The sequence below is a fragment of the Labrus mixtus genome, chromosome 5 (assembly GCF_963584025.1).
Source record: "Labrus mixtus chromosome 5, fLabMix1.1, whole genome shotgun sequence".
In the NCBI taxonomy this organism is placed as follows: Eukaryota; Metazoa; Chordata; class Actinopteri; order Labriformes; family Labridae; genus Labrus; species Labrus mixtus.
Genome location: NC_083616.1, coordinates 22,453,315 through 22,475,260, shown reverse-complemented (window position 1 = coordinate 22,475,260; position 21,946 = coordinate 22,453,315). Strand labels below are relative to the sequence as shown.

The 21,946-nt window shown below is 38.6% G+C and overlaps 2 protein-coding genes across 2 annotated transcripts; both read left to right on the top strand.

Annotated features, from left to right (window-relative positions):
* The first annotated feature begins 448 nt into the window (after positions 1-448).
* LOC132974522 (ras association domain-containing protein 2-like) lies at positions 449-14,414 on the top strand. Its single transcript, XM_061038625.1, has 11 exons — positions 449-648; positions 4,732-4,777; positions 6,498-6,571; positions 8,161-8,236; positions 8,439-8,590; positions 9,479-9,594; positions 10,532-10,674; positions 11,215-11,368; positions 11,462-11,583; positions 11,728-11,825; positions 12,220-14,414. Exons 3-11 carry the CDS (start codon positions 6,519-6,521, stop codon positions 12,287-12,289), a joined length of 984 nt encoding a protein of 327 aa, XP_060894608.1. The 5' UTR covers positions 449-648; positions 4,732-4,777; positions 6,498-6,518; the 3' UTR covers positions 12,290-14,414.
* Positions 14,415-14,620: 206 nt separating this feature from the next.
* On the top strand, positions 14,621-18,347 carry prnpa (prion protein a (Kanno blood group)). Its single transcript, XM_061038632.1, has 2 exons — positions 14,621-14,841; positions 17,594-18,347. Exon 2 carries the CDS (start codon positions 17,606-17,608, stop codon positions 18,128-18,130), a length of 525 nt encoding a protein of 174 aa, XP_060894615.1. The 5' UTR covers positions 14,621-14,841; positions 17,594-17,605; the 3' UTR covers positions 18,131-18,347.
* The last annotated feature ends 3,599 nt before the right edge of the window (positions 18,348-21,946 follow it).

Here is a 21,946-nt window from a genome sequence, read left to right as displayed (position 1 = left end):
CTGTTTTTACCCCCAACTTTTTTTTTTTACACATAATTTGCAATGTTAAGTTTTGTATTCTAAATATGTTGGGACTCCATTTCCATTTGGAGTAACTAATGAAATGTTAGTGATGGACAAAATGTAAATCTTATAAATTCAATAAAGTAAAAAATGAGACTTATTAGTTAATAATTATTATAATAATTAGGCTAGCTTGCAATAGAGAATTTAATCTCTATATATGTCACCTATCTGAAGTTTTATTGGCATTTTTACAACTTGAAGTATTTTTGGTTGTTCACTGAATATTAATGACGGGCTGGTTTTTCACCGTGGCGTTGTGCGCATGCTCGTTTCTCCTATTGTTTTCTTGTTTTCATTCATCTCAGCCTGATCTCTGCACGCAGCGTGAACAAAGGGGCGTCAGGGTCGCTTTCTGATTGGCTCCCGGCCGGGGCCTGACGCTTCTGTGCCGCGAGCTCCGCCACAACAGATGGACCTCTCGCGCCACCAGCTTCTGGATGCACGCGCCTCAGCGATTGTTACCGACGAGTTGACTGAGGAGTTATCCGTTTGCGGACAGGTGAGCCCCCGTAACGGGAGGAAGAGGAGAGACGGCGAAGGCGGTGGAAGAGAAGAACCGTAGAGCCTGCGTCCCCGGGTTTGGTAAGCCGAGTTATGATCTCCAAAGTCGGCAAGAATCAGACAGAAGCGTCGGTGTAGCTAAGTGGGCAGATCATGAAGATGGGGTTGATGTGGCGCTTTCCACTGGGTGTACTTTGATACCGTGATAGTTTGCACACACAAAAACAGAACTAAAACATGTTTGACTTCATGAGACGCACAACAGCAACATTTATTTCATTTTCAAACCCACATATGACTCACATTGATTATGAATCTCGAATATAAGACGTACTTAAATGACGTGCAGTGATAGTAGACATGCCCATGGCACTTGTGATAGGTTGGTCTAAATCTTGAACAGAAATGGACATAAATGCATCTTTTTAATCGCAGTTGTTGTATCAGGGAGTGTGCACAGCTGTGTTTTAGTAAAACAGGTTATATAAGTAGCAGGAGACAGTTAAGATTCCTCTCAGCAACCATGGCTGGCTAGACAGAGCAGAGCTTTATGGACCCTCTGCATAAAAGTGAATACCTAATGTTTTGGCTGGCGATGTGCACTAAGATGCCAGTTGGTTTACTACACTTGGCTTAAAGTAATGCAGTAAATGGAATATATTGCTGTAAGTCCTGCCATCATCATGAAGTTATGATGTAGAGTAGCCTTGTGCCTGATATACAAGCCATGGACAAAGTATTCAAACAACTTGAATGTACAAAATTTCATGAATTTCAAATGTACAAAAAAAAAAAAAATCCCCAGAATGATCAACAACCTTAATTCATTATTGCTCCTCACTGAAAGGCATCTTTGCTGGGCTGTTTTACTCTACTTGCTTTAGTTTTAGGTTAAGTGTAATGTTCATAAATGGGGCAGACAATGCCAATCACAATCTCCAAGAGTACATGTGCACACTGTTTTTTTTCCAGACTCTTGCAGACATTTAGTTTATCGTAGCCCAAAACCATACTCGCATTCAAAAGTGCAGTGCAGTTTTTGCTTTAGTTGCTGCAGTTACATTCCTCTTAGATTGACTAATCATTTCAGCTCTGCAGTCAACTCGGGGTCAAAAAATACTTTCCACTCTATCTGGAGAATCTGTGCACCATATGTAGATTCATGCAAGCCTTGCAATGTTTTTTTTTTTTTTGTCGATCCCAGTGTGCCTAACAAGGAGCAGCAGAGAGAAACACTATTTTTGGCTCCGTGTTGTGGGCTAGTTGCTGGAGCTTAGATGTTTTTGATGTTGCCATGACAATTGTGACAATAGTGAGGCAGAGCAGGAGTAATGTGGAGGCTGAAGGTAGGGGTGGCGGGGGGTTTAAAAGAGGACAGGAGGCGCTTTAAAGCTATACATCTTTCATCTAAGCTAAAGACTTTGACAGAGGGGGTTCAGAGGCGAAGAGGCCAGAAAACAAGCGTGCATGTGTGTCAATGGAAGACACAGAGAATGTGTGTGTTTGGGGTGGGAGGGAGGCTGTCAGGAAGTAGTGGTCATGAGTTTTAATAGCATGGTGCAGGCCTTTCTAGTCTTTCACAAGAAGGGAGGAGGAGGAGGCTGAATGAGGAAAACAGGCAAGACAGCAGAGAGGACAGCATTTTTTTAATCAGCAAAATGGGACAGTTAAAAAAAAAAAAAACACTAAGCAGATGAAGGCAAAAGGGACATAAAGATAGGAGCATGAAGGCTGAGGATTGTCTGATGTTATGATGAGAACAGAGGAGGAATTCAGTCAAAGAGGACTACATTTGGACAGAGAAGAAGCTCCCTCGGCTGAAACCAGACTGTGATATCTGGGGGTTGGCTTTGCTGTATTTATATGCTGCTGTCGGTGAAAAGCAGAAGCTGCTTTCTGCTGTCTTAATGTCATACAGATAATTTCCAGAGAGATCCTCTGGTTACAGCTGACAACAGAAATCATTGCTTTTTTATCAACTGGGTTGCTGTTTAAATGTCAAGTGAACTACACATGAATGGAGATTTCTCTTAAGAAGTCATTTTAATACAGACATTGAACATGTTGTGCAAAACAAGTTGGGACAGAATTTCATGATTTGAAACCCCATAATGGATTGAAAACAGCACAAAGACAACATGTCAAATGTTGAAACTGAGAGATTTCATATTATTTGGAACATTATATATGCCGACTTCAGAGTTGAATTGCAAACATGTTTCTAATTTTTTTGGGGGGGAAACTGGGCTGTACAGAAGCTGCAATGATAGATCAAACTAATAGGTTTAATTATTTGAGAGATTCAGGCATTTATAAAGCAACACTGTTAAAAAAAAAGAAAGCTGGCTCTAGCTTCTTTAATATAAGAGTGTTTTTTACGATACATTGTCATTTCTCATAGTGGATATGGAGGGTTTGAGTTTTGGGCTCTGGGTTTGACAAGATAAGCAATCTGTATCAACACTTTGGACGGTGTGAAGAAGTTATTAATAGCGAGAACAAGAGTTCTTTGTAGCCTGTTGTAAAAATGATCCAGGTGAGAGTTAACGTGTTGATGTACCTTCACAGTGTCGGCTAGTTTCATGTTTTCCTTCATTTAATGGATTACATTGTCTGCTATAGCTGAGCCGGACAAAGTATAGATTTTACTGTAAATATTGCAGCAATGGTCAGGGGGTGAGCTAGTGTTTCTTTGAAGAAAACTATTTAACTTAAGATCTGTATGATGGTCTGGCTTTAACCAAGTTTTGACAATTTGCCAAAAAAAAAAAAGGCAAAGTTAGAGACAAGGTCCGAAATTAACTTTTTGACTCACCAGCCAAGGTGGCAGGTAGATGAAAAAATTCACCGGCCAAACATGTTTTTTTACCGGCCAAAATAACAAATTGTGTTTTTGTGTCCCATGCACAGCTGTTTCAGTACATTTCATTGAGAAGGCATTATGTTCTGTGTAATCAATAACAGATTTAAGTCACAGATTCGATCATTTCATCAGATCAGGAAATTGAGAAATTGTTAAAATATATTTGCTGGCCTTTATTATTATTTTTTTTTATGTGTTATTTGTAGGCAGTAGTAAGTTAGAAAAAATGACAGAGCCCTCCCTACATTATGGTAAAGTAGTCTTCAACAAGGAGAAAACAAAGATTTGTCACATAAGCACAATAAAGACAAACTCCCAGCTCTATCGTGACGTTTTAGAAAACTCTGAGATTCCTGTGGACATCCTCTCTGGATCATATCAGCTAAACACACAAATCCAAAAATCTGGGAAATATCCTGCAAACTTTTCACCAACAGAGACCGCATTCATTACGACGTGATCGATGCTTCAGCAGCAGCTTTAAAGGTGAAATGTCAGATTTTATCTTTGTTTCAGGTGTTGACATCGGGGGGGGATTTATCGATTTGATAAACAAATAAAGTTGACTTAAAGTTCACTTTGGTCTTTGGACTCGACACCAGACAATTACAACTGTCAGCCCACTGACATCACCCGTTAATGAGTCTATGATCACAGCTGCCCTTGACCACGACGGCACCATTAAAGACTAATGATCTCCATTGTGGCGGTGGATGGTTAGCTTTTGAGCGTCTGACAGGGCTAATATAGATGCTGAAATATTTATAGACCTTGGCAGGGGTTCTGGGCTGATTGGTGTTTAATATTTAATCCTTCCACAATTATCAAACACGTTTCTTCTCGAGATTGACAGCCTCAGCTTATCTACACTGTGTGTTTAAAGTTGCTAAATGACCTCATTAATATGTTTTGTTTACAATACGTTTAGATATCTGTTTAGATCAGGAACGCACAAATGGAAGTGTGGCTTATCTGTTTTTGATTTAGTGCTCCTGTGTGAGTAAACTCTTTGTTTGGGTTAACAGATCGCTCATCCAGGCCTCTTGAATTGAGGAAGTTTTGGGGTGTGCAAAGGCTGCTGTCAGTTTCCTGTGTGACTGAGTAAAGGAGGAAGTGATTTAGCGGAAGGGGAGCACTTCCTGTAAATGCGCCCCCCCCTACTCTTCACCGACTGATCACTGTCACACTCGCATGAAGAGACCCCCGTGGGCCTTTTGAAGCCAACCCCCGGAGGGACACAACTTCTTATTAACCTGACGATATACGAGACATTGAACTTCTTTCTCTCGTCACACTTTCAGCTCCCTCCGTCCGGTGACTCAACTATCACACACCGTCTACACCACGGTAAGATTACTTCTGGACTTGTTACTGACATATAAGTTCTTATTTGGCCGATATGTTTTTTATGACCTTCACAAGTTGGTATCTGTTGTGTATAACAGATGCACTCACTATCAAAGGTAGCATTATGGAAATAAACTATGCACTTAGTTGTGTCTAAAGGAAAATCCAAGATTTGCCAAACTGACCCGCACAAGGACTTAATTTGTCCCTTTTACTAAAAGTCAATTATTATTTCAGCCCAAACAACTGCTGAACTTCTCACCTAAGGGACTTCTATACTTCTTTAATAACAAATAGAGCCAACAATGAAAACAAGGGAGTAAAGCAGAGGTGACCATCTAGCATCAACTCTTAGCATTCGCAGTGCCGTAGTTTTTTGGTTTTTTTTGTACGTTTAGCCGGCTGTAATTAGTTAGCTAACATTTCCTTAACAGTTCTGAACACAAAAGTACGGCTGAAATATAGAAGACGTTTTAGTGGAGTATTGTTAATGGTAAATGGACTTGAGCTTGTGTAGCGCTTTTCACGTCTTCTGACTACTCAAAGTCCTGTCACACCGCAGGCCACACCTACACATTCACACACTGATTGCAGAGGCTGCTGTGTGAAGTGTTCATTGGTATTTAATAAACCCATTCAAACACGCTGACGACGACGAAGCAGCGGGAGCGGCTTCTGGTGAAGCGTTTTGCCCATTGACACATCGGAAATGTAGCTGCCGGAGCTGGGGATCGAACCCCCGACCTTCCAGTTGAGAGACAACCGTGAGCCACAGCCGCCCAGTATATGGTCATGAACCTTCATATGCAGGAAAAAAAACCTTTGATTTGATAATGATGCCAAAGGAAAAGTTACAGAATAAATCTAATCAATGGCAAGACACATTTTTAAATCAGTTTGAGGCTTTACATGAATTACACATGTGATATTTCTTAATTGTAAAAAGCATATTGCAAAAACGGTTGAGGTTTAAGTCTTTGGAAATTACAAGAAAGTGTATTACCTTTATTGTTTTTAAAGCAGTGAACTAATAAGTCCAGACCGAGGCCACATGTCCTGTTAGTAGAGATTCATATATGACAGATGAATGCATTAGCGGGTGCTGCCAGTAGCTCGCTCAGAGATAAATGTTTAAGCAGCTGACATGATTTGGCTCGGCGGGTGGCCCATGTGTGCTGCACCTGTTCGTCTCCTTCCTGGAGGCTTCTGTCCTGCCTCGTCCGCAGGCACACAAAGGAAAACACACACACAAACACATCGCTCAGGAAAAGTCTCCGCGGGGCGACGGTGGCAGAGTGCCACGTATAACAGCTGCATGTGTGCATACGTGTGTTTTTGAGGTGTTTATGTGTAAAGAGAGACAAAGACATGAGGAGAGAATACAAGAAAATAAGTACTGTGGGCAGGGGGAGGAAGAGCAGCTGTTTTGCTGGTTGAACTATCAGTGGATCTGTACAGTATGTTGGAGGAAATACATTGACAGGAAGCTCGATATGATCTACAATCTGTTATTGTTTACTGTGTGGAACTACATCTTGTCCTCCTCCTCGGGCTGCTCTCTCTCTCCTCCTCCTCAGGCTGCTCTCTCTCTCTCTCTCTCTCTCTCTCTCTCTCTCTCTCTCTCTTTGCCTCTTCTTGTCTTACTGCAGGTCATGAGGAGTCATGAGACTGAATCAGATGGAAAATAATATGAACTCTGTGTTGCTTCTTTGTCCCTCAGCTCCTCTCATGCAGACTTAGAATGGATAACTCACATTACGGGGTTCAGATCGGAGAGAACAAGTTCATCAGCAAGTAAGGATGAAATGCGCCTCACCCCCACACATACACTATTCAAACCATATCTGATCTCATGGCATGATTTTAAACTAGTTAAGTTAGGTTAACCGTGTTGGAGTTAGGGGTTAAATAAACATTACAGCTCTTTTATTATTATGAACATTTTTTCCAAACATTTGCATACTTCATCTGACAACTGAACATTACACAGGCATACAGTACATATATTGTATTTACACGTGCATTGATTTAAAAATGTAGTGCTTATAGTTATTTTTTCCTGAGATTCAGCCACATGATGTAAAGCCATTATAGAGTCAAACGAGTCAAAGGGCTAGTCGACATGCTGCGATTTAACCACCTGAGACATGGAGAACTTCACTGAAGAGCAAAATGGAACTGTACTTCACTTAATTGTCATTTCTCCGCTATTTTTACTTTTTAGTCCACGACAGGGAAATAATGATCAACGCAACGCATTACAAAAGAATTGTCAGAAATGATGAACATATTCTTCAATCAATCAATCAATCTTTATCTGTAAAGCACCGATTCACAACAAATGTTATCTTGAGACACTTTACAATTCATCTCATGGATTCATGTGAGTCCTTACAGGTTACAATATGTAACAATTAAACATTACATTCTCAAATCAGAAGATATTTAAACCCAGAGAACTCACTAATTGTTTTTGGGTGTATTACATTTAGAGGAAACATGACTCACTGCTATGAAAACCTAATTCGACTTAACATGATGTACATAAAACTGTAATACAACACCTGATCCAAGAGCATGATTGCAAGACACATCTGTCAGATGTTTTGTCAACATTGTACGTTGAGAGAATTAGTAGTAATATATTTGTACATCACAAAATCATCGTATAAAGTCTTCAATCATTTCTTAAAATGTGTTTTCGAAATTCAATTTATCGTTCATTATCCTGGTTCAGTTTAGCCTAAGTTAAAAAGATAATTTAAATATACAACAAACTACTTAGTAATTGATTTGAGAAATGATTGTTTGTCAGTCACTTATATAAATGGAGTGCATTATGTTAAGAAATTGTCTCCATGTTGTAAACATATATGAGAATACATCATGTGTCAGTTCACTGCACTGCACTCCATCATAATCTGCAGGATTGTTTATATGCTTGTAGCATCCTTTTCACTTTGAACTGATCTTAAGAGGATTTCAGATTCTGTGCTTGAAGAAGTGGGATCATTCTCTGATCCAATAAAGGAAAACGTTTTCCTTCAGATTATCAGAAAAACTTAAAATCTCTACATTTTGAGAACCACCAATTTCACTGGACAGGAAAACTATACGATAATTCTAATTTTAAAATAGTAACGAGAGCTCTGAGACAAGTGTAGAGGAGGAAATCTACAATGTTTGCCTCTGATATTTGGTGGAGGAGAAGAAGTCTAAATTAAGATGCGTGTTAAGTACAGGTATTTTGAATTTGAATGAAGTGAATGAGCATTTTATATTCAATCACTGCAGCGTGGACTGCAGGAACTCAATCTCCCAACATGTAATATGCTGTGTAAAATGATCAAAAAGTATAATAAACATGACGTTTCTGTTTCCAGGGTAACAGTCCTCTCACATCTAAAGACATACAACCTCTACTATGAAGGACAGAATCTGCAGCTCCGACACAGAGAGGTGGGTTACCGTATTTTTCTCTCATTGTTATATCTCTTCTGGATGATGAAAACCTCTACCCGATATTTCCTGTCACAGTTTTTAGTGATTTGGAATCCAATATCCCCTCCCCATTTCCCCTAGACCCCAGAGGGGTAATAACTGTCCGTTATGTGTTTATATGTCTGAGTTAATATTGATCATGACCCCTCTCTGGCAACAGGAAGAGGGGGAGCTGATCGTCGAGGGTTTGTTGAATATCTTCTGGGGCCTGCGACGACCAATCAGGCTTCAGATGCAGGACGACCACGAGCGTATCCGACCGCCCCCCTCCTCTACGTCCTGGCACTCGGGTTGCAATCTAGACAGTCAAGGGTAAGAGGTGCAGACAGATCCAGTTACACGCTGCTGACCGGAAATGGTGATGCACAGTAGGTCAGCAGGAGGCAAATATAGATTCTGTCTAGTGTGTCTGATGGCAATTCAATTAAATGTGTCGTTGCTTTATGTAAGTTGTTTTTAACTTTATATTTCCATTCAATATATAAATAATTGATTTACACAGTTTACTTTGATGCAACGCTTTTTGGCAACAGTCTTAACAAAGTGAACGTTTGCCTCAAGCCACCACAAATCAATTTGTGACAAAAGGCTTGAAGCCTCATTTTAGCTCTCTAATCCCATTTATCAGAGAGCTCTTTGATCCCTCTGTTATCCTCCCTGGATAACAGATGCTTCACACACAGAAATCAACTTACAAGAAATTATTAAAGAAAATAGCACAAACACTTTATGACCAAGGAACAAAACCAGCCTCACCACCACAGCCGTAAAGTTGCTTTTAATTACCGGTAGGTCGTACGCAGGTTTGCATCTTTCTAAGCAGCAAAGAGGTCTATGTTTTAAAGCAAAACAAGCTCATACGAAGGGAGCTCCAAAGATGAAATACATTCAATACTGGTACTGCTGTTATCGTGGATACTGTATGTGGATTACAAGTGATCAACAAAATGCTGCTACTTTTCAGAAATCTAGTAATAAGATTCATCTGTGAATCACTGTTGCCATGGTGATCATTTTTGTACTCTCTTGACAGTATAAGCCATTCAGCTCATTTGCACCGTAACACCGCTCACTGAAGTACAAAAACATTCAAACGTTTTTCACTTGAGTGTATGAAAAGTTGAAATACTAAATGCTTTGAGCTGTTTCTCTGCAGTCTCTTCGCTCTCTCCTCAACTCTCTCTTGTGTTCTGCTTGAAGCTCTCCCAACAACACAGACGGGCAGCAGGCGACAGAGCAGAGCCCGCCCACAGTGGAGGTGACGCCGCCTGAAGACCAACCAGAGGACAACGGCGTGATGGAGGAACATACAGACGGTTAGTGGCTTTAGTTATCGAGTAAAGGTGGCTGCTTTAAAAAGTACCTCTGATAGATTCAGGAATTTTCCTCAAATGTGTTTTTTTTGCCCATCTGTAAAACAATCAACAGGACATGTTTTTAATCTATGGAGGGTTTAACAGTATCTTAAAGCATTAAGGGATTGAGTTGTGTCATGTTTTTTTCTTAAGAGATGATTGTGTTTGAAGATCTGTCTTTATAACAATTATGTGGATTTTTGAACATCATTTTTTATATTATAGCAAATGAATATATTGTGATTTTCACCAAGTCTGTATTTCAATCTCTTTTTTTATCTCAATTCAGCAAAATAAATGAAGATAAAATCCTTTTTTATAAATAAAAGGTACAATGTAAAGCTCCCTTGGTCATTATAAAGATCCTGTTATCAACCTAAAAAATCAAACCCTAAATAACTAAATAAACTCAGAATCCTGTTTCACTTGTTTTTTATTTGTGTTGTCAGGTAAAAAACTAAAGGTTGCATTGGTTCAGTAAAAATAAATCACCTCTGTATTAAAAAAGCTGACGACTAAATCTCTAGTTAGCTCTTAGCAGCTTTTGATTAGCATATTATCACCTAAAAAAAAAAAAAACTTCTCGTGAGGAGTTAAGGAATTAAAGCCTCTTTTATTTTATTTTGTAGTGATTTAAAATAGTAGAAAAAGGGAGGCACCAGTTCTGTTTCTCATTTTTGCTTCCAACTTCCCTAACATAAGAAAAAACAATTCTACATTTGTGTCCTGTTCTCTAGAGGTGATGCTGTCTGGTGTGTTTAATTTAGTGTTTTAAAATAAGTGAATCTCAGTCAGCAGTTAGAAGACATTTCTTACAGATAGATAAACATTTCATCTTTTTTTCACATGTAACAGTACTAATAATAAAGATCTGATGTCATGATTCTTGATTGGACAGACGACAGTGAGAGCTCTGCTCAGCTCCTCAGGACGAAGAGTGATGCCGGGGTGCTAAGACGTGGGCAGCGACGGTCGCCGAGTGACCAGAGGAAAATTAGACGCCATCGCTTCTCCATCAACGGACACTTCTACAACCATAAGGTAAAACAATATTTTTCCAAAAATGCAACAATGTGCACAGAAGATGAAGAAGAAGAAGAACCTTTACTTTATTGATCCCAGAGGGGAGGGGAAATTCACTTTTTCACTCTGTTGTTGAAACATGGTCACAAACAGGATCCTAGTATGAACATGAGTCAGGAAAATGTCAGAGGGTCATGAAAGAGATCCTGAGTAGTTGGGAGTTCGGTGACCTACTTAAAGTCACCTCGGCAGTGCTCAGAAAGTGACCGGGCACCCCATACAGCTACCAGCCCCATTTTTAAATCTGATCCGCAATAACAGAGTAGAACCAATGACCTTCAGGTTCCCAACGAAAGTCCCCACAGACCCTGTGTTTTAAACTTACCCTGTGAATTATGGGTACTGTATAGTCTTAAACAATTTTAATGATGCATTTTTCAACTTTATTTCTTAAAGCAAGAAAAAGCAGACGCAAGATGACCGGTCAAGGTTTACCTGAGTACACATATGTTGGTGGAGTAATGTAAGAATGTGTCATGTGTTTTTTTCCCTCCTCAGACAGCAGTGTTCACTCCTGCTTTTGGATCGGTGACGAATGTGCGGATAAACAGCTGCATGACCACGCCCCAGGTTCTCCGAGTTCTTCTCAACAAGTTTAAAATTGAAAACAGCCCAGATGATTTTGCTATATACCTGGTCCATGCCAGTGGAGGTTCGTGTTAATTATTATTTAGCTCTGGTTTGTCAAGTCATGGGTTCTATTATACACTGTAAATAACTGTTACTCTGTGTTGTGTTGTTTCAGAGCGCGTCAAACTGAAGAGGAGTGACTATCCTCTGGTGCTGAGGGTGATGCAGGGTCCGTGTGAGCAGGTGTGCAAGGTTTTCCTCACAGAAGAAGACCTTGGAGAAGAAGTCACCTATGATGTAAATCACAGAATTCGTTATCACTTTGAATTTGAGGGAGTTGTTTTCAGAGAGTCGGAGGTGTGGCTGTGTTTTAAACCACCGTGTGTGGTACACGCTGCATCCTTTTTAATTAACCCCACTATTTCCACTCCTCTCCACCAGGTGGCACAGTATATCAAGTTTGAAATGCCTGTCCTAAAAAGTTTCATCACCAAACTGAAGGAGGAGGAGGACAGAGAGGTGCAGAAACTCAGGAGAAGGTAAAACAACAACAACAACAACAACAACACTGTTTACTGTATGATCTGTTAGGTTTCAGGGATTATTTGTCCAGCTATTTGGATTGATTGCTTTGGATATTTCCCCCCCTACTTCTCTGATTCCAGCTTCCTAAATGTGTTTTTTTTGTTTCTTTCTTTATTCCGCTCCAGAACATTTTTGAGTTGTGAACAAATTAAATCATGTAAAAAAATCTCTGGCTTTGAGAAACACTGATGGACTGTTTTCATCGTCTTCTTAAATGTTACCAAACCAAACTAATAATTGATTATCAAGAAGAGAATACATGGACTAATTCAAAATGGAAAGAGAAATGTTAATTACCTGAAGATGTTTATTCTTTCTTTAACTTGAACTTGTCTCTGCTTCTATTAGGTATACCTACCTTCGGTGTATAATTGAGAAGCAGCTCAGTTGTCTTCCAGAGGGGGCGACATGTATGTGATCTTCACATCAAACTGTGAAAAATCTATCCCACATCACCACATCCTGCACCCGGACTGACTATGAACAGCTGACAAGAACTCAATGTATGTGTTTCAATGTATCCTGCTCCGCTGAGCTCATGCGTCTGCATGGGTTTCTGTTTTTTAAACCTTCCAATCATTCAACAAAACGTACTAAACTTTTAACGTGCTAAAACGTGTGCATGTTTCATGTGCCCCTCTCAGCAATAGTCCCGAGTTATGACAGCTCATACAGTTTTTTAAAAAAGTCTTCAGACCAAATGACTTTTTTATTCTTCATGTGTCACTCACAGTTCACGCAGAAAAACATTCCTCTCCTCCTGAGTCATTTTTAACAGTGCAGTACTTTACTAAATTAGTTTAAAATAAGCAGTCCTGTTTGGTCTCTACCCTAAAGTTTGCAAGCTCATGTTCAAAATAAAGTTAAAGCACAAATTCAAACAATATGCGGGTCATTGTAAAGTGCCTGTTTTAAAGGTTTCTCAAAGCACAAAGACACACGGTGAAATTCTGTGTTTTACAAAAAAAAAAAAAATTCTGGAGCTCGAGTGAATCCACAACCAACCTTAATGTGAAACAGTCGAGGTCTGAGCAGCGGAAACAATACAGGTCCCACATGAAACTGTGTGCCTTCATGTTCTGTTGAAGCATTTGATTATACTTCAATGTACGAAATTGAATTGACTCTCTCAAATGTATCGTGGCGTAGAAGCTCTCAGCAGAGATTAATGAAGATTGTGTGAACAGAAAACCCGTTGAAGTTGTTACCATAAAAGGTTTTTCTGCAGTCATTAAGTATGGATTTTAAGAAATGGTTGGATATTTTGTGAAAAGGCTTTTGATATTTCCTGCCATGAATTAGTTGTTTGTTTTTGTTTTGTAATACCACCAGCAGCTGGTTAGCTTAGCATAGCACAAAAAGTGGAAACAAGGCAAGGGGACACAACTTACCTGGCTCTGTCTGAAGGTAACTCAACAGAACCTCTACCACTTATTATCTAACCGGTTTGATCCCTTTTCTTTTGATATGTTCAAAATGAGTATAGGCATGATGAGTTCAGGTTTAAAGGGGTTTATGTGTCAGGCTTTTACTTTTTTTTGCCCGTATCATGACATCTGTTTAAGAAGTGGACGTATGACACTGAGGGCGCACTCACACTAGGAAGTGTTGAGCACGGATCAGAGCACTCCAGTCAAACCAACTGGACTTTAGGGGTGAGGCGTGCTGAGGTACAGATTGCCTGGTGTGAGTGCATCCTGAAGCTACTTAATTTAAAGTCCCACCAATGTTCTCGCCAAACTCTGAGCAAAATGTAAGAAGCTCATTCTCTTAAATGTCAACCTGTTTATTTTTATAAGACAAAGTAATCCGTCCTGGATTTAACAATTGATGTTTTTTCCCCCTGTTTTGTCCTCATTGCATCACTGCCTTATGTAGATAAAACAAATGTCATGTTGAGATTTAAAAGCAAAGTAAAGATGAACATTTTTTTTTTTTTGTTTTTTTTTTACAATGTTCCTTCACAGGATGACTCCGGGTAGGTGTGGAACATTTGGACTGGCTGTAGAAAAATGATTGTAGATAAAACAGTGAATGAAAAGTGTGAACTCTTATCAGACTGTGAATAACGCTGCAGACCTTTTGATGGAAGAATGTTTGAAGTGAGTGAATGAGAATTTAAAGCACAACAATTTCCTCTCCGCCTGTACGGTGGGTTGTTATCATCCAGATACGTGACTGCAAGATTTCAGACACAAACTAACGATAGACTATTGACTGGCTGGTAAATTTAATCACTTTAATCACAAAGTTATTTTCATAACCTGGCGTACTTTAATCCCGTCTGTTTATTATTTCTTACATCATTGTTGAAAATGTCCTCAAAAGTGTGTGTGCGATTCAGAGATTGTGCATGTTGGTAATTTTAGTGACTCTAAAGACTTGCCTGCTTTTTGTATCGTGTCTTTTACAAAATAATGAAGGAACTTTAGCCTTCAAGATGTGAGAAACTCATGCCACTATCTGGAAAATGTACAGTTTTTTTTCCATCAGTGATTGTTATTTAATAAAAGAAAGTTATGTTCAGAAAAGATGGATCTAAATATCTGTGTAATCTCCTTGTGTTTGTTCAGGTCACTGGGTTAAAGGCCTCCTGTGGCTCCTTTTTATGTAATGATGTTTAAATCTGGTTGTATAATTTCCCAGACCATGTTGAGGAAGCTTCTGGAGAGCTCGTTAAGTGTTCTGGACGATCCTCTCAGCGAGAGGTTAAATAATGGAGGCTAAATAAGAACCACACACTGGCAGGTATTTATGTGTGATGTGGCGAGGACAGCGGCTTACCATTCAGTCAGCCAATGAGCAGGTGTGAGACGCAGTGATCCACTCTACCTGACGGAGATTGTCTGTAGGACAACAGGTTGGCCCTGAAACACACCTCTTACTTTCTGAGGAGTCTAAGCTGTGAGCGCACACACACGTCTTTACTGTCAGTGGACGCATCATCATCTGAACCGCAACATTTAACAGGTGAGTCTTGTGATTTCTACAGGATCTTTTTCTTTACAGTGAATATATTATTTCATGTTTGTTGCATTAAACTATAAAATATCTATCCAGGTTATTATTTATTTTATTATTGAATCACCTGGACATACCGTAGTTACTATGTAGTCATAATAAATTTTTAAAAAAAATAGAACATTTCATATCTTCTTATTTTCCAGCTCAAGACAAATGTAGCTATAATATTTTGTAAAGGTGTTTCAATGTTTTTCAAGGATTATCAGGTCATATGTCTCTATAATTCGTACAATGACTTGTCAAAATAGAAAACAATCCCTTTATTTTGTAAATGTTAATTCTTAACAAATGCATCAATGTGAATAGATTAAATAAACATCCGCTGTCTTTAGATATCAGCTGGTGTTTAGATTTTCCTTTCATTAAGATTTTTACATTTTTGAGGGTTTTTTTGTGAATTAATGTCTCTTGTTAAGGATGTGATGCTGTTGAAAATGTCCTGCAGAAATGAGTGAACCCACAGTTAGTAATGTAACACTGAAGAACAGACCCGGCGTGCTCCATATTGATGAAATCTAATAATGAAGTCCTTTCATCTTGTTTGAAAGTTTGGGAGCTGTAATCTGAGAGTGGCTGGATTATTCCCACTGACCCAGTGTAATTATAGACGTACTCATCTGTGAGGAGACAGATTAGACTGGAGTATTTGTTGACAGCACAGAAAATGATGTCATGCTGCTTAGATCAGGGGTCGTCATTGGTGGAAAAGTATTCTGAATTTTTACACAAATGGAGAAAGTCAGACCCCGACCTTATGTTACTCCATAACAAGTACAGGTATAATTAAAGCTATATATAGGTAACATTTTATTTTAATCAAAATATACTTTTATTATACCATTAACGATGAATTACTTTGTGGGGGATTTGTAGGGTGAATCCATTTTTCACTTATTGATACTGCTCAGCACTCTAACCCTCATTTTCAATATTTGATCACATTTCATAATAAAATATATTTTGTCTGAATATAACAAAAGCTGTTGAAGAGGTTTGAGGCACTCACAGGGATAGTTAATATAGAACCTGTAATTCATCAGGGATTCAGGTGCCTAAAAACATGCCACATGTTTTTTATGAATCTGTAGCTTCTTTTCAACTATTAAAAAATAAAAGTTATTGAAAAAAGATTTGCAAGGGAAATTCTAGGAAATAAAAGAATAAGGAAGCTACCATGGCAATGTACTTAAATGTTAATATACAGTACCAGTCAAATGTTTGGACACACCTGATTGAAATGCACGTTATTATCTTAAAGACATGTTCATCTAAAGGCTTAACTGTTTCAGAATCAGAAATACTTTATTAATCCTAGGGGTGAATTTGGTTAAACACAATACAGCAGGAAATGATTTAAGATGTAAAAATAAAATCGAATAGAGATAATAAAATAAGCAATAAAATAAACCATACGTACAAAGTAAGTTAGAGTTTAATAAACTATGTACAAAGCGCAGTGACGTAAAGATAAAAACTATATTTATAGTTATATGTTGATGTCTATTATATAAATAGTGAAGTTGATGCCTACATATTTTTCCAAAACAAAAATTAAATTAAATGTTTTATTTTAATTGTTTTAATATCTACTATTATTCTAAAATGTGGAAAATGGTAAAAAAAAAATAAAGAAAAAGCCTTCTATTAGTAGGTGTGCCCTGGATACAGCGTACAGTAGCTTTATAATAATAATGTACTGTATTATTGATCCTACTGTTACTGTTGTGTGTCCAAACGTTTGACTGGTAGAGTAGATAATCAGACATTTTGTCACTTTTAGTAATAAACTATTGTTGGCACTATGGAAGAAAAAAGTCTATTGTGGTATATTATTCTTCCAATCAATTTTTATAATGGTTAGTATTTTAATATTTGAAGTATATTTACATTTAGATGTTTGCATTTCAAGCCCTACAATTAAATTATTTCTTCTATAATAAAAGTTACAAACATTTTATACTCAGAAACGACAGCTGTGAAGTTTGAACTGTGTGTATTTATTTATGTAAATGTATGATATCAGAGAAGGCACTATAGTTGTCTTTGTGAAAAAAAATGGTTTCTCTACATGGTGAAAAGTAAAAGTCTTTATATAATACCAACAAATATTCCCTTGTTGTTGCCAGAGTGATTTACGCAGCGGGTCTCGATCTGGTGCTCGTTCTCACAGATGGAGGGGCCTTAGAGGTTATTAAATCTGTCTGATCTCAGGTCAGCTGCAGAGTTAAATAGTGATGGGGCTTGTGTTAAACATGTTTCTCAAAGCCGGATAAAGACCTATGATCCGTCCAGCTCTTAACTCCTCAGCAGTGTAAAAATAACATGCTGCAGGACTAAAGCTGCAACGAGAACATCTCATCAGTCTGTTATGAGCACTTTGTGCCTTCAGGATGCAAAACAACCTTAATATATTTACAGTCTATAAATACAACTACACTCCTCCTTAATGAAGTATTACGTTTAATTAAGTAAGTGCTATTTGGGTTACTAATAATATGGGTCTTACCATTTTATACATATTTTTTTAGTCACTTTCCAGTCTAGTTAACAGATTCAAAATATTTAAAATCTAAATACGAAACAACTTTATTAAACAAACCACATCTGAAGAAGAAGTTGTAATTTTCTGTTTAAAAACTCCAGAATCAAACTCCTAATATTCCCCTCTTTTTCTTTTTCTTTTTTTTTTTCTTGACAGGATAAAAAGATCATGTCCCGCCTGCAGAAGCTCCCCTTCACAGTGGCCCTCTGCCTGCTGCTCCTCGCCACATTGGTCCCCAACTCTGAGGCCCGACGAGGAGGTGGCTTTGGTAGGGGAGGAGGAGGAGGAGGAGGCTGGGGCGGAGGTGGGCGGGGCTGGGGCGGAGGTGGGCGGCAGGCCTACAGACCTGTCCAAAGCAGCGGTCCCAGTGCAGGGAAAGTAGCCGGGGCAGCTGCAGCAGGGGCCATAGGAGGAGCAATGCTGGGGTCTGCACTGAGCCGCCCTGGATATGGTGGAGGGTACGGGGGATACGGTGGAGGGTACGGGGGATACGGTGGAGGATATGGAGGTTATGGCTATCCTCGACATGGAGCGGGTTATGGCTATGGACCCAGGCCCGGATATGAGCAGGAGGGCTCTGGAGATATGGAGTACTATGCCGGGGCATCCAGTGGCCCCATCTACAACAGCATCATTGTGGTGATTGGCTCCCTGATGTCCCTGCTATTGGGACACTGGGTGGCACTCATGTAGAGCTGGAGAGAAAGACACAAGCTAAAACAAAACAAAACTGAAACGAAACCCAAAACCTGACAAAGGCCAAAACTATGGTTTAAAGTAAAATATAGCCCAAAATATGACCCTGGAATAAAGAAAAAATGTGGACAATTTATGCTCTCCACACCCACTGACCCTCAAAAACAGGAAGAGGAATTTGACCTTTTCCACGTCAGTGTGACCAAAGCTGTACTGGAGATAATGAAACTGGATGAATAACTGCAGTTTAAATTACTATTCCTCCTTTTAATGTGGCCCGAGCTTTTGTACTTTTTATAAAAGGAGCAATTTTGATTTACTGTATTTTGTATTTTCTTCATAATCAACATGTGAACATAGAAATAGAAATAAAGACTACAAATAAATTTGATTTGTGACCACATTAAGTCTACCTCAAGAAGTAAAATCAGGTCCTAGAATTTAAGAGCAGCTAAATATGATAATGCCATTTTCTCGGTTTGTGTCATTATTAAAGCTCCTGGGAGGAACTTTTAGTTTATGTCGATTTGGCGACCACGTGTGTAAGTCCTTTCATCTTTTATTTTAAATGCCTAATATCAACTTTACCATGAATCTTTGGAGTGGAAATAAAAGAAGGCTGTTCCTGCTGCTTGCTGTTAAACATAACTTCTGTCACATTATCTGTGTCAGGGGTGGCAGGCATTAAAATGCACTACATAAAATATCATTGATGTTTTAGACATTTTTTTCATGCATTTTCACTGCATTGCTTGTATTTGTATATGTACCTATAAAGTACACATTTGATGCCATTTTGTAGACTTTTATGTACAAGTTGAAATGTGTTTCCATGTTTAATATCATACATGAATAAAAACAACTAAGTACAAGCATTTGTATTGAATTTCATTGTTTACATTACAGTAAGAAAATATAATCTGCAAGACTAATAGTGATCCACTTGTTAGACTTGTTTGGATGCTTAACATATATAAAGTTTAAGAAAAGATGTACAAGTCTAGAGTCGGAAAGTTGACTTTTGACTTGATGGCAGTTGTCTAAACACATTGTTGTAAACTGCTGTTTCCAATGTTGAGAATGATGTTTTGTGTGCAAAACTCCAATCAACACGACGTCTTATAAAGTGCCTTGGACTAATTTTACAGCTACAATAACTCTGTGAAGACCCCAGGAAGGATAGCTGAGCTCTTGGGTACAGCTAATGGGGATCCTAACAAGTAAACAAATAAACAAGACAGAGCAAACTTCATTTGATAATGAGAACTTGTGAAACCAGACATTTAGTGATGTCTTTTGTTTGGTAAGATGCATGCAATCACAATCTGATAAGTACGGAGACTAGATGCTTTCAACGATAGTGCCATCGTGCTTCACTCAAAGGCTTTCATCCGGATCACAATTATCCGGATATGGAGGTCCTAAGTTTGGCCACCAGGATCCGTCTTAATTTGGTGTCCCTTTTTTTCCTTCAAAGCCACATCATATCAGATCATCCTGATCCACTCCGACGTTCAGGATTTCCAAGGCCAGATTACAAGTGCTTTTCATGGGACCAGTGGCGGTTCTAGACCACTTTTACCGAGGGGGCCAATCTGGGGGCAGTTGTTTTGTCAGAGGGGAACATTAAACCCAGGTGAAAAAATAGACAAAGATGATCGCTTTAAAAAATATATATTATGCCAAATAATAGCTCACATCATTAAATACCACAACATAAAATACCATGATTTATATTGGTTTCAGTAACAGTATTTAATACTAGATTGTGAGTCCGGTTGTTGAGTTAAATACTGTGTTATTAGGGGGGCTCTTCCTTTTGGAAGGGTGGCCACAGGGGGGACCAAGCTCAGTGTTACAGGGGCACTGGCCCCTGTTGGCCCCTGCCTAGAACCGCCCATGCGTGGGACTCCATTTGAAATAGAAGTTTACAATGTCACTTTTGTATGTGGTCGCTTAATGGGTTATTGGGAGGGTACATTGTCAGATGATTGGTTTGACTTTTAACTGTTGGACCAATCAATCATAAACACATACAGTATAAAGAAAAGAATAGGGCCTACTATGGAGCATTGGGGTACTCCACATAAAAATGGTTCAGAGGAGAGAACACTTTAAAGAATAAATTCTAACAAAGTCAGATCAGTCTGGGAGGTAGGGGGCAACGCCTTGAAAGACTTGAATCTTAATAGCCACAACATATTTAACCCAGATCCAGAGCAAAACCAAAATTATACCAAGTGCTCAAATCTGATTTTAGAGACTTCCCTTGAACAAGCATAAAAAAAATAAAAGTTTGATGGAAGAAAAATAAAGTAAGGAGACCAAAAGTATTACAGTTTATCCTGAAGAAAACATCATTGCAGTCCTTCCAACACAAGATATTTTTTTTCTCTATTTGATCAGTGCTGTGGTCTAGGAAGTATTCAGCTCCGTTACAAATTCCATAATGTGAAATTACCCTATCAAACCAACAGTCCTCCATGTTACCTATAGTTTACAGTATAAGTATTAAAAGCAAACACAGCTTGAGTATTAAAAACACCACAGTAGAATAATGTCTCTTGAAGATTTTTATTGCTGCATTAATGTTGAAGTAGGATTTTACTGTTGTAGTTTGTTGAGGTGGACCTCACGCTAATCAAAAACATCTAATGATTCTTTACTAACACAGAACCTTCTGGTTTTAAGGTGCACAGGCTGTGCAGTTTGTGTGTGCTCACTCTGTTAATGCAATGTAATCACCAAATTGCATTAACTGGATGTCGGGATGCTGCATGATTCAGACTGTCAGCTGACATTTAACAGCCTACAGACTCAGTGTTAGCCTCATGACATCACAGCTGATCAGATCACACCAGATCTACAGCAGACTCCCAAACTCAGGGTCATGTTTCAGCAGGCTTTATCTGGACATGGATAAGAGCTCTCACATTTTTGGTGTCTTCAGTGGGAAGTTAACTTGGATTAGTACATAATGTTTCAGCATCTCTAGCTTATTGTTTCCGTAGCACGCAGCAGAATTCAATTATCATGCTTCATTACTCAGACCTGAAACACAGAATTGACACGGTCATGTTTCTAGTTAATCATTAAAGAAGAGCTAACAGACTTTACTTACTCAAACCTTTAGTTCACCTGCGTTATACAAGTCAAAATAGGTGATATAACAGGCAAGATGTGGTTGGTTAGAATTGAAAAAGCCATAAATAACCACATATTAATTCCCCATTGTGATTCATCTTGTCTTCAATTGAAACATTTATAAACAATAACTGCAATGAAGACTACACACGGATCATACATAACAAAAAATGAAAAAAAAAGCATACGTAAAGATTTATATTATATGGACATTATAGCTCTAAAGGGCCTTCATATTGTTGTCCATGAATCCTTTTATTTAATGCTTACCTTTAGTCCTAGTTTTCTTAACTCCAACTGATTCTAAAAGTAATAAACAAGTATCACCAAATAAAAAGTTTCACTCTGTACATTTATTTTACAAGACAAACAAAAAGTTTGACCCTCAGTGTATCCAGTGACATCTCAAGCTAACAAATATGAAATATGAATTGCCATCATAAAAGGCATTCACATGTTTTAAAGTGATACATATTCAAATACATTCAAATACAGAAACAAGATGTTGTGCTACATACAGTATCATCAAAGGTACACTGTGGAGGGTTCACACTTTGGGTCAGACCACTTGAGGGGACTTGTGGTTGAGATTGTTCTGCAATCGACAAATGAAAAGGGGATGTTGTAATTATGGGACTCTTTGTTTTTTTAATGCAACCATGACCAAAC

What these genes read in the sequence shown, in the direction of transcription:
- LOC132974522 (XM_061038625.1), top strand. Translation starts at nt 6,519, where the DNA reads ATGGATAACTCACATTACGGGGTTCAGATCGGAGAGAACAAGTTCATC. An exon ending in GAGAACAAGTTCATCAGCAA is followed by an intron (nt 6,572 to 8,160) that starts GTAAGGATGAAA and finishes TTCTGTTTCCAG; the next exon opens with GGTAACAGTCCTCTCACATC. An exon ending in GTGCAGAAACTCAGGAGAAG is followed by an intron (nt 11,826 to 12,219) that starts GTAAAACAACAA and finishes TGCTTCTATTAG; the next exon opens with GTATACCTACCTTCGGTGTA.
- prnpa (XM_061038632.1), top strand. Translation starts at nt 17,606, where the DNA reads ATGTCCCGCCTGCAGAAGCTCCCCTTCACAGTGGCCCTCTGCCTGCTG.